The following is a 12,765-nucleotide window of genomic DNA, read 5'->3' as shown; positions in this document are numbered from 1 at the left end:
AAAGCAGAACTTTCCCACTGAGTGTCTGGAACTGCTCCACATGGGTGCTGTGAGTTGCTGCCCATAAATCCACCAGTGTTTAAACAGACATAGGAAGGTTAGCTATTGATTTAAAGCTGTCACACAATGGCCTGTCATCAACATGGCCCTTAGAACTGTGAACCTATTGCTAGTTCGATGAGTTGCGCATGAGGACATATTACTCGAAACTGCCTTTACTCACCATGATGGTATGTTTCCCCATTTCACTCTAATTCCAGGGAAGAAGTTTTAACACACACAACAGTAATTTACATAACTTTTAATTTCCAGATACCCTTACAATCATCGTCCCTAGCCTCAGGCTTTAGCATTTGGTCTCCACTGCACATCCTACAACTGCAGCTGGTCCCCCTAGACTCTGGCTTTTATTTGATATCATTTACGTGGAGTCAGGTATCCTTGAATCTTACATGCAAATGTATTGCACATGACATGTTGGGTTGGCCAAAAAGTTCATTTGGGTCTTCCATCTACTCTTAGAGAGAAACCTGAATGAACGTTTTGGTCAACCCAATAAAATCAAGTCATATTGACATTAGTTGGGCAATACGGTAACTTTTTATATTCCTGATGTAAATGACAATCCAATGGTCCTGATTAAGAGGACTATGCTGACAAAGAAGGACCGAGTCTTTGCTGATCACCTCAGATAAGTCTCCGTTTCTGGCATGAATTTTGGCCATGCTTTCTAGCCAGGTCCTCCGCAGCTCAGGGGTGCTGGCGTAGGAGTTTGCCAGGCTGTACTGGAGATCCACCAGCATCTCTGGATCCTTCTCATGCTCCTTCATCTGAGCCGTGGCCATCAAAACAGTTCTTATTCGTTTAGTCAGGTCTTTCACCTCTGCTGGGAAATTGCTGTTCTTTGGAAAACAGAGAGCCTGGGTCATTATCTGTTTAGATTTCACAAGTTAACTCACTTCAAGTTATGCTTTTAGCTATGGCATGGCATCATGGTCGGTGCATTTTATACACTGTTCACAAATATGTATATTCTCTGTGGATAAATTCTATGTATTGTGATTGCGGTTGTGCACATTTGAAGATGAGTCATAGTAGAGTCCACTTTGTCTTCTAGCCTATATTCTTCTAGTGACAGCATCCTAACTGTCCTTTGACATCATCTAGCATCCTCTCTGGCTCTGGTTTGTGTGATTTGCATGTGTCTACTTCCTTCCCTTGGACTGCAAGGAGATCAAACCAGTCAATCCTAAAGGAAATCAACCCTGAATATTCATTGGAAGGACTGATGCTGAAGCTAAAGCTCCAATACTTCAGCCACCTGATGAGAAGTGCCGACTCCCTGGAAAAGACCCTGATGCTGGGCAAGACTGAAGGCAAAAGCAGAAGAGGATAGCAGAGGATGAGATGGTTAGATAGCATCACTGACCCAATGGACACGAATTTGAGCAAACTCTGGGAGATAGTGAAGGACAGAGGTGTGCTGCAGTTCATGGGGTTGCAAAGGGTCAGACACAACTTACTGACTGAACAATAACACCACTTCCTTCCCAGGGCTGGGCATGATACTGGCCTGGATAATCAATCATATTCTTTGATACCCCAGGTCACAGTGATTGGTTTAGGGATTGGGTATATGATACAAGGTTGGATCAAAGAGACTCAGTCTAGGAACTTTAATTTCCCACTCACAGATTACTACCAGTGTTCTCAGAATTTCTGAGAGACTAAGCTCATGGGGACAGCCTACCTGTAAATGAAGTAAACGAAGAAAATTGAACTGAGAGACAGAGAGGCAAAAAAGTAGAGGCAGTAGGGGAAAGAGATCTGAAAACATTATTTTAATCCCTGGGTTCACTCATGCCTGTCGCCAGGCTCTACCCCAGGACTTTTCAGTATAATGATTGAAGGAGATGTCCCCACAAAGTTCTAAAAGAAAGGTAAAATGAATTTGACCAAGAGTAGGATCATGAGAGAATCACTGTGCTTTATATATATATATATATATATATATATATTTGATATATGTGGTTAGTTTTGTTGTCCCATATCATTCAGCCCCATACCTTGGTAATATCACTTAACAGATTACATGCTCAAAGTAGAAGCAAATTCAATGTCAGGACTCAAAGTGTCAATAAATAAAATGCAGAATTTGTGTTTTTTTGTGATTTTGACATCTCATAAAAAGAATCCAACAGCTTAGTTTATTCCCAATTCCTTAAAAAAAGTCCACAATGCATTTCTTACTTTCATTTGCTTGTCTCCATTAGCAAAATTATTGGTAATAGCAAGGGAATGCTGAAAACGAGAGCCTCCAATCCCAGCATCAGCTATTAACTGGCTTACGGCCTTGATGAGCTGAAAGAGAAAACAAAAATGGAGCCTCAAAAGTAAGTAACTCCAAAATAGTAGGTGTAAAGAAAACCATTGACTTGGGTGGATGTATCATGAATATACCCCTGTAGGCCCAACGAATGTGCTCAGAATCTGGTGGAATTTGGCATCCTAGAAATAGTCATGGTTTCTCAAGTTGTATATTCTATTATCAGTGGTCTGCAACCTTTTCGGCCCCAGGGACCAGTTTTGTGGAAGACAGGGGCAGGGGGGATGGTTTTGGGATGATCCAAGTAACTACATCTACTGTGCACTTTATTTCTATTATTACTACATTGTAATACATAATGAAGTAACTATATAGCTCACCATAATGCAGAATCAGTGAGAGCCCTGAGTGTGAGCTCAGGTAGTAAGGGGAGCGATAGGGAGTGATTGTAAATACAGATGTAGCTTCACTTGCTTGCTTTCCCCTCAATTCCTGCTTTGTGGCCCAGTTCCTAACAGGCCATCGACCAAACTGGGGTTGGGGACCTCTGTTCCATATGATTCTATTTATTCCCTGGCAGAAAAAAGGAAAAGTACAAGTGGAATTATGGACTTTGCTAATTTCTGTCCAGCTGCCCTCTTTCTGTGAATCAGAACTGAGTGTGATGAGCATCCTTAAAGAGGAATCTGATGAAGGAATGGGGATCTGGTTGCCCTGGAAACAGGAAGCTTGTATCAATGCTGAAACAGATGAGTGGTTTTAACAACATTAATGAAAACTGGCAGCACTTACTTGTAAGTGCGACCGTACAATTGACTTCTGCTTGTTAAATTCAAAATTCTTCCTCATAAAGAAGTATAGAAGTGCTGATGCTTCCATCTGAGTTGACCGCGACCTGTGGTTACAGCATTTTAGGACTTCATAGCAGAATGATCCACACAGGTCAGCAGGCCCTTGGAAAAATGCTGAAGGAAACTATGGAGACAGAAGTGCTGGTGAAATGAGCAAATTCCTTCATTTCGCTCTGTTCATTCTCATATTTGAAAATTCCTTAGAACAAAACCCTTTTTTTTTTTTTTAAACCTAGACTTTTTCTACCATTTGTAGGTGGAAGAAGATATAATTTTATTTACCTAAGTCGATGCTAGTATTGGGGCTTTCATGGTAGCCCAGTGGTAAAGAATCCACCTGCCAATGCAGAAGATGCAGGTTTGATCTCTGGGTCAGAAAGATTCCCTGGAGGAGGAAATGGCAACCCACTTCCTGGGAATTCTTGCCTGGGAAATCCCATGGCCAAGAAGCCTGGCAGGGTACAGTCCATGGGGTCACAAAAGAGTCGGACATGACTGAGTGACTAAATAACATGTTGTAAGTATCCTTTGCATCAATAATGGATGATTACTCAAAGAAACAGAATGAGAGCTTTGAGATAGTTTCTATTCACTCAACATTGTAAAGCCACAGGTCCTCAAAGGGGACTCTTTTGAAGTGGAACGATTTAAAATCACAGTTGATGGTGTATATTTTACCTAACTCTCTGCCACAAACACTGAGAACCCAAAGAATTGGAAGCCAAATGCCAATTTTATTCCCTTTTTATATCCAGAAGATAGGCCGTCAAGGCTGTGAACTTATTCTGAGACCATGAATCAGTCTAATAAAACCAAATAAATCAACATAGAATCAAACAACCCTTCTTTCCACCCTACTGAGAGACGTAAGGATTAATGCTTGTTTATTGTCAGTAATGGGTGTCCCTGGTGGCTCAGATGGTGGTGAATCTGCATGCAATGCAGAAGACCTGGGTTTAATCCCTGGGGTCAGGAGGATCCCTCAGAGAATGGCTTGGCAACCCACTACACTATTCTTGCCTGAAGAATTTCATGGACAGAGGAGCCTGGCCGGCTACAGTCCATGGGGTCACAAAGAGTCGGACACACTGAGTGACTAACACTTTCAGTGTCAGTAATAAACACTTCACTGAGCTCTCCAAGGAACCTGGACTCTTACCTTGCACACAAACAGCCTCAACGAGGCAAACACATGCTTCAGTGCAGTAGCTGATTGGTTGACTTGGAAAAAGAGCATGTAGGTGTCAAAGACCCTTTTCATCATTGAATTCTGACATTCAGATTGTTGGAGTTGTCTCTGGAAATTCAACACAGCACTTATTTAGGATGAGTGGAAGGACACCAGTATTCTTTCAAAAAATATTTTCTCTGGACCAGCTATGAGATGGTTAGATAGAATCACCAACTCAATGGACATGAACCTGGGCAAACTTCGGGAGATAGTGAGGTACAGGGAGGCTTGGTATGCTGTAGTTCACGGGGTCACAAAGAGTTGGACATAACTTAGCAACTCAACAACAGCAATCTGCTATGTGATAGACACGATTTTGGATGCTGGAAATGAACTGCAAAATAAGAAGGTCTTATTCTTGTTCCCAATGAAACATATATACAGCAGTGACTGAAAAAAGTTACCAAATAAAAAAACAGAGTAGAAGGATAATAGGAAGGAAAGTAAATGCTTTGGGTCGGGGGTAGGATTACTTTATGTAGGATGGTTAAGACTCCTCTAATGGTTGAATTGACAGGTGAGCTGAAAAAGTCAGCCCTGGCCAGATCTGGGAGGACTGTCCGAGTAAGAAACAAAAGTTGGTGCCAGGGACTTGAGCTGAAAAGGAGCTTTTGAGTTCAAGGTGGAGAAAAACTTGCTGTGTAGCCTAAGCATGGTGAGTCAGGATGCAGTCAGGAGAGAGGTAGAAGATGAAGAGGTCATAGACAGGCGGGTCCTCGAAGGCACTGATAGAAGAGTCTGTAAGGTGTACGGGATTTGACTGACATTTCCACTGAGCAATAAAGGATTAAAACATGGATTTTGATTTTTCTACCATCATGCTGACTTTTAACTTGAACGTAGGACTTTCTTGGTACAATCATTCTGTTTCGTGTAGTCTTTATTCTACCAATTCAACTTTTTCTAATTAAACCCTTAACATTCAAAAGCTCATTAGGTTGAGCTGAAGTTTTTAATAACTTCATTGAGGTTTTAACTGACATACAAATTCTATAGTTCATATTTTATAAAATTGTATTTAAAAGGAATTATATAAAACATGCTCTGTTTGGCTTCTTTTACTGAGCATAACTGAGCAGTATCCTACTGTATGGCTATATCACTGTTTTAGAAAATCCATTCACCTGCTGATGTACATTTGGGTTGTTTCCAGTGTTTAATTATTAAAAACAAAGATTCTATGAATATTCATGTATAAAGCTTTGTGTGAGCAAACACTTATTTTTCCTGGGTAAATCCTTAGAATTGGAATGGCTGGTCACATGATAGATTCTGCTTAATTTTTTATTTCAGCATATTGTTTTTCAAGGTGTTTGTACCATTTTGCATTTCCACCACCAGTGAATGAGACTTCCAGTTTCTCCATATTCTTGCCAAAACTTTTTAACTGTAGCCATTCTAAGAGCTGGTAGTGGTATCATTTCACGAAAGATCTACAGATGGTAAGTAAGCACTCAAAAAGATGCTCAACGTTATCACTTGGTTTTCTCTAGCTGTTAAGTCTGTTTATCTGTTGTATCTAGTTGAATCATTTGTCTCTCCCTCTGATACTGAAAACGTAGGGTCACCTTCTCACTCAGCCCAGCTTGCCTGACATAAAACAGGAGAAACAAGGAAGAAAGAAGTGTCTATTATTGGAAAATAATGAAATGTCTGTGTGTATATCAGCTATGCATTTGCCAACTTCTGATGAATTCTAAAGCATCACTATGAACAGAGCTAGTGGAGACGATGGAATTCCAGTTGAGCTATTTCAAATCTTGAAAGATGATGCTATGAAAGTGCTGCACTCAATATGTCAGCAAATTTGGAAAACTCAGCAGTGGTCACAGGACTGGAAAAGGTCACTTTTCATTCCAATCCCAAAGAAAGGCAATGCCAAAGAATGCTCAAACTATCGCACAATAGCACTCATCTCACACGCTAGTTAAGTGATACTTAAAATTCTCCAAGCCAGGCTTCAGCAATATGTGAACTGTGAACTTCCAGATGTTCAAGCTGGTTTTAGAAAAGGGAGAGGAACCAGAGATCAAATTGCCAACATCTATTGGATCATCAAAAAAGCAAGAGAGTTCCAGAAAAACATCTATTTCTGCTTTATTGATTATGCCAAAGCCTTTGACTGTGTGGGTCACAACAAATTGTGGAAAATTCTTCAAGAGATGGGAATACCAGACCACCTGACTTGCCACTTGAGAAACCTGTATACGGGTCAGGAAGCAACAGTTAGAACTGGACATGGAACAACAGACTGGTTCCAAACAGGAAAATATATTTAACTTATATGCAGAGTACATCATGAGAAACACTGGGCTGGAGGAAGCACAACCTGGAATCAAGATTGCCAGGAGAAATATCAATAACCTCAGATATGCAGATGACACCACCTTTATGGCAGAAAGTGAAGAAAAACTAAACAGCCTCTTGATGAAAGAGAAAGAGGAGAGTGAAAAAGTTGGCTTAAAACTCAACATTCAGAAAACTAAGATCATGGGATCTGGTCCCATCATGGCAAATGGGGAAACAGTGGAAACAGTGGCTGACTTTATTTTGGGGGGCTCCAAAATCACTGCAGATGGTGATTGCAGCCATGAAATTAAAAGACACGTACTCCTTGGAAGGAAAGTTACCACCAACCTAGACAGCATATTAAAAAACAGAGACATTACTTTGTCAACAAAGGTCCATCTAGTCAAGGCTATGGTTTTTCCAGTAGTCATGTATGGATGTGAGAGTTGGACTATAAAGAAAGCTGAGCGCCGAAGAATTGATGCTTTTGAACTGCGGTGTTGGAGAAGACTCTTGAGAGTCCCTTGGACTGCAAGGAGATCCAGCCAGTCCATCCTAAAGGAGATCAGTCCTGGGTGTTCATTGGAAGGACTGATGTTGAAGTTGAAACTCCAATACTTTGGCCACCTGATGTGAAGAGCTGACTCATTGGAAAAGACCCTGATGCTGGGAAAGATTGAAGGCAGGAGGAGAAAGGGATGACAGAGGATGAGATGGTTGGATGGCATCACCGACTAAATGGACATGGGTTTGGGTGGACTCTGGGAGTTGGTGACAGACAGGGAGGCATGGTGTGCTGCGGTTCATGGGGTCACAAAGAGTCAGACACCACTGAGTGACTGAACTGAACTGATGAATTCTGAATCTCATCTTTAAGATGCTTTCCACTCACAGGTTGATTTATGGAAGGTTAATGGGTTTCATTAAATGTCTTAAAAACATGTTCTTGACTTCACATGACTTTTCCATCTTTAGTTTTGTCATGTTGCAGAAGATGCTGTGGTCACACTCACCTGGTGGACCTGAGTGAAGAGGGCCAGCAGGTCTAGAATAGTCAGGCAAACCTCTGTAGCAATGTTGGCCTCCGTGTCCACGTGGTGCACAATGTCTATTTCATTAGAGTTGCCTACAAAGTCCAAAGCAGAAAACAGCATAAAGGTCTGAGACAAGTCTTTGTACCCTATTAAAAACTTTCTTCTATTGCAACCTAGTCATATACAACATATATACAATATGGACAATGTGGATACAATATACAACCTATGTATAGACACACAATCTTCACTGGTGTTTTGATGAGTAATTTAGTAAATCAAAATGCTTACATTTATTCAATTTCTTTATCGGCTGAAGCAAGAATACTAGACAGAGTTTTTAGTGGATGCTATAGACTGAATATGTGTGTTTCCCCCAAAATTCATATTGTTGTTGCTGTTGAGTCATTAAGTCATGTCTGACTCTTGGAAACCCCATGGACTGTGGCACATCAGACTTCCCCACCCTTCACTATCTCCCGAAGTGTGCTCTCACTCATGTCCCTTGAGTCAGAACAGTATGAAAAAGCAAATAGATCAAAGCCCTAATCCACAATGTGATGGTATGTGAAGGTGGAGTCTTTGAAAAGTAATTAGATTATGAGAATGGAGCCCTCATGATTGGGATTAATGCCCTTTTAAAAAGAGATACCAGAGGGATCATCTCTATCTCTACCATGTAAGGACACAGCAAGAAGGTAGCCATTTGCAAGGCAGGTTTCTACCAGACATCAAATCTGCTAGCACCTTGATCTTGGATCTCCTACCCTCTAGAACTAGGAGAAGTAAATATTTTTTATTTAAGCTACGCAGTCTGATGCATCTTGTTTTAGTAGCTTGAACCAATGAAGACAGTGTGTGTGCCCTTTTCATTGGTCAGGTATGGAGTTTCTAAAGAATCAGAGTAGTCTGTTCTTTATTTCCCACTTCTTTTCCATTGGTTCAGCTGTCAGTATAGTCATATTTCCTCCATAATTAGTCTGGGTCAAGTTTTATGCTCCAGGTTAATAGATCAAATGTAGAGTCTGAGTGGATGATCTGCACGAATGACCTCTTCAGAAAGGTACTAAATGTATTTACAGGTTAAGGCAAATACTGTCAAATAGCTAACTTTGGTCATGTGTCCATAATCAAGCACACTTACATGATATGAAAGGACTGGATCTCGTTTTTTACCTCATTCACACCTAGAATGTGTGCAGCACTGGATTCAAGATGGCACGCCTGCTGCTTCTAGGACACAGGCAACTTTTTCCTCTTCCCAGAGGGATAATAATCAGGTTGAGAGAGGCCACCATAACTCTCACGATGCCAGAGTCCCTTGGTTCCCCGGTGAGGGATCCCACCCATGCCCCGTGCAGTGGGAGCACAGAGTCCTTACCACTGGAACAACAGGGAAGTCCCACAACACCACGTTTTTAAACCACTCCCTGCTGATTGGAGAAGGAAACGGCAGCCCACTCCAGTGTTCTTGCCCGGAGAATGCCAGGGACGGGCGAGCCTGTTGGGCTGCCGTCTATGGGGTCGCACAGAGTCGGACACGACTGAAGCGACTTAGCAGCAGCAGTAGCAGCTGATTCTCTCCTCAGGAACATTCTCAGGGCTACAGCAAGCCTGAAAACCAGTGGTCTGAGGGGCACAGCAACATTCCCTACATTCTGAAACAGAATGAATTTATTTCCTGCACATGTCTAGAGAAAAACGATAACCATCTTGTTGCTATTGTTTCTGGTTTACTTACTGGTCATGGTATTGTCTAACATCTGGAGGAGTTTGGGGTTAGAAAGTGCATTTTTGCCTCGAATTATTGGTAAAGTTTGTGATCTGTGCTGCTTCTGTCCTTCATGACTGGAAGTGGTGTGCATCCTGGAAATGAAATAAGAAAAATGGTTAAAGTCATAGGGATATGAAAACCAAATGTTTTTTTCAAATTCTCTTGATTGTGTCATATTAACATTTTTTGTGAAAAATGAGACTTTTTATGAAAAACCATTAATTATGGGGTGACACGATGACAGAAATTTAAAAGTACTTTTGGAGAAATTTTATTTAAGCCAAAAAAAGGTTCAGAATGATAATAGATACTAAAGGATAATGAGTTTCCCAGGTGGCGCTAGTAGTAAAGAATTCATCTGCCAAAATAATAGATACGGAATTAAATTCTGCACAATCATATTCACTATTATTTAATGAAATCATGGGATTCCATAGATGTTATGCTGGCTATTGGTTGCTTAGAAAGGCATAGTGATAAACATTTATAAAGTACAATACTACATAACTCAATTGGTATCAATTATTTTTAGGGGGTAAAATATAAAAAAGTAAAATTTGGTCTGAAACAACTCTTTGACTCTTACTTCTTAGTATTTGGAGGAAGAGATACTGAAGAGTGAAGTCTCAAAAAGAAGCAATGGTTTTCTCTTTGTCTTACTTCTCAAGGCTTATTTGGTTCTGGCTAAATCAAGTGCTCTGAGTGGATCGGGGCCCAGGAAATCTGACTTTGGTTTTTAGTAGCCAAGAGAGTCTGGGTCATTTCTGCAGCTATAGGGAATAATGGGTTTGGGGCTATATGGCTTAAACTTTGGGACTGAATTACTTTGTCTCCTTCTGTCTGTAACTGCTGGGAAAAGCCATGGTTTTGGGGAAAAAATCAGGAGGTGTTCAGGGAGGACCCTGAAATCTAACTTACCAGACAGCCTCTAAACTGTAGTGACCTCAGCTGGGTTACGATCGTCATTAAAGTCATTGTTTATGGTCCTCTCTCCTACTACCAATTGCCAAAACATGCCCATTACATTTTTTATTTGCTTTCTCATAAGGGGGCCACTCAAGTGGTCCCCATGGATAAAGAGGCAAAATTTATTCTATGATTTATTAGCCGTTTACTACTTCCATATTACTTTCTAAAATTCTTTCTAAAATACAGCCATTTTCATATTGTATATTATCATGATACCTCTGGGAAGAATAAATCAAGCTGGAGAAAACTTCAGCAAAGAGTTTGGATTGACTAGACCCAGAGGAGCTTTAAGGTAGCATTTCAGGCTAATGTTTTCTGTAGGGTAGTTTATGAGGGGTGACCCTGGGTTTTTTATGCTAGTTAAATCAGTCTGATGACTAAAAAACTAACATGAGCTTATGGGGCCAGATATGCTTCCTTATTGCCTTTGACCCTTAAAAAAACTACATTAAACTCTAAGAATATGGTTAAATTATTAAAATTACTGAAAGGAAAGGGGAGATACGACCTCACAGTTTACTTTGTCACCAAGAGATTAGCAAACATGAAAACAGTCATTGATTGGAATTATATCTTTCCAGGCTTAAAAAAATTAAGATACTCATTGACCCTATGCAAGAATCCACCGGCCAATGCAGGAGACACCAGAGACCACGTTCAATCTGTGGATTGGGAAGATGCCCTGGAAAAGGAAATGGCAACCTATTCCAGTATTCTTGCCTGGGAAATCCCATGGACAGAGGAACCCGACATGCTACAGTCCCTAGGGTCACAGACTCGGACATGACTGAGCACACAACAACAACACAAGGCATTGTACAGTAATATACTGTACATAAATAAGGTCACATAAATAAGGCGTAATTCTTGCTTCTTAGGTCTTTACAAGTTAGTGGGCCAGATAGGGAAGTACTTACAAGGTTTCCTCTTAGAAACATACAGAGTTATTTGAAATCTGTGTCTGGCTTGAAATATACATATAAGTATTGGAGAAGGAAATGGCAACCCACTCCAGTGTTCTTGCCTGGAGAATCCCAGGGATAGGGGAGCCTGGTGGGCTGCCGTCTATGGAGTCGCACAGAGTTGGACACGACTTAGCAGCAGCAAGTGTAAGTAAGTGAAGTCACTCAGTTGTGTCCAACTCTTTGCAACCCCACGGACAGTAGCCTACCAGGCTCCTCTGTTTATGGAATTTTCCAGGCGAGAGTACTGGAGTGGGTCGCCATTTCCTTCTCCAGGGGATCTTCTTGACCCAGGGATCGAACCCAGGTCTTCGGCACTGCAGGCAGACACTATTCCGTCTGAGCCACCAGGGAATATTTCATATGTATAAAATATACATATATATATACACACACACACACATGCATGTGTGTGTGTGTACATAGTGTGTGTATCCACACTCTCTCTATATATATGCATGTGTGTGTGCTAAATTGCTTCAGTCATGCCCCACTCTGTGACCCTATAGACTGTAGCCCCCCAGGCTCCCCTGTCCATGGGATTCTCCAGGCAGGAATACTGGAGTGGGCTGCCATGTCCTCCTCCAGGCAATCTTCTCAGGGATTTAACCCGCGCCTCCTTTGGCTCCTGCATTGCAGGCGGATTCTTGACCACTGAGCCACTGGAGAAGCCCAATACACACACACACATATACACATCCATGTACACTCACAATATAATTTTAAATATCAAGCAAATGTGACAGTACCATTGTGACAAAAGGCTAGAAGTCTGGCAGGATGGATTAGATCCTTTGAGAGTTCCATTGTTCTGGGTGGACTGCACGAATTTAAACGCAGCAGCAATTTTTCTGCAAGGAAAACTGAAGTTTTAATCTTAGCTCAGTGTTTGCAACTGATATATAAACAAAAAATGGCAACTGACAAAAGATTACTGGACAATGAAATCTTTCATATGTTATAAAAAAAAAAAAACCACTTTTTTCCAGAAGAAAACCACATTTTCTTCTGGAAATGGGAAATTGAGGGTTTAGGGAATGTGCTGGGGCGGAGGGGGGGGGCGGGGGCGGGGCACTGCTGTCTCTTATGGGAAAGGATGAGAGCACAGTTATTCCAGATTAATTTTTTTTTTTTTAGTATATTGGAAGTATTTTCTTAAATATGCATCTTCTAAGTTACATTCATATGAAGACAAATGGGTTGAAAAGCTACATGAAATGTGGTTTCCTTTCAGAAATGTGTGTTTTGTGCTTTTTCTTTGGACAACATTAACTATTTTTGGATCTACTATGGGTATAGTATAATCATCAAACATGCTTTGCTTAATGT

At 41.0% G+C, this 12,765-nt stretch overlaps 1 protein-coding gene across 22 annotated transcripts in view; it reads right to left on the bottom strand.

Moving 5' to 3' along the window:
* The window catches only part of DOCK10 (dedicator of cytokinesis 10), a 304,405-nt gene that overhangs the window by 27,857 nt on the left and 263,783 nt on the right, over window positions 1-12,765 (bottom strand). For 18 of the 22 annotated variants that reach the window (XM_086365856.1, XM_086365912.1, XM_086365937.1 and 15 more), the window contains 7 exons: window positions 12,186-12,287; window positions 9,473-9,597; window positions 7,711-7,823; window positions 4,337-4,474; window positions 3,119-3,301; window positions 2,251-2,361; window positions 687-902 (listed from right to left, as the gene is read on the bottom strand). In XM_086365856.1, the coding sequence (XP_086221982.1) occupies window positions 687-902; window positions 2,251-2,361; window positions 3,119-3,301; window positions 4,337-4,474; window positions 7,711-7,823; window positions 9,473-9,597; window positions 12,186-12,287 (988 nt within the window). The remainder of the gene's footprint in view (window positions 1-686; window positions 903-2,250; window positions 2,362-3,118; window positions 3,302-4,336; window positions 4,475-7,710; window positions 7,824-9,472; window positions 9,598-12,185; window positions 12,288-12,765) is intronic. The other 4 variants (XR_015150938.1, XR_015150936.1, XR_015150933.1 and 1 more) reach the window with 1 other exon arrangement.

The sequence above is a fragment of the Bos grunniens genome, chromosome 2, assembly GCF_055505025.1.
Source record: "Bos grunniens cultivar Pamir isolate PY7600 chromosome 2, Bosgru_T2T1.0, whole genome shotgun sequence".
NCBI lineage: Eukaryota > Metazoa > Chordata > Mammalia > Artiodactyla > Bovidae > Bos > Bos grunniens.
Note: the sequence above shows the minus strand (reverse complement) of the source record. Positions and strands in the feature narration are given on the sequence as shown.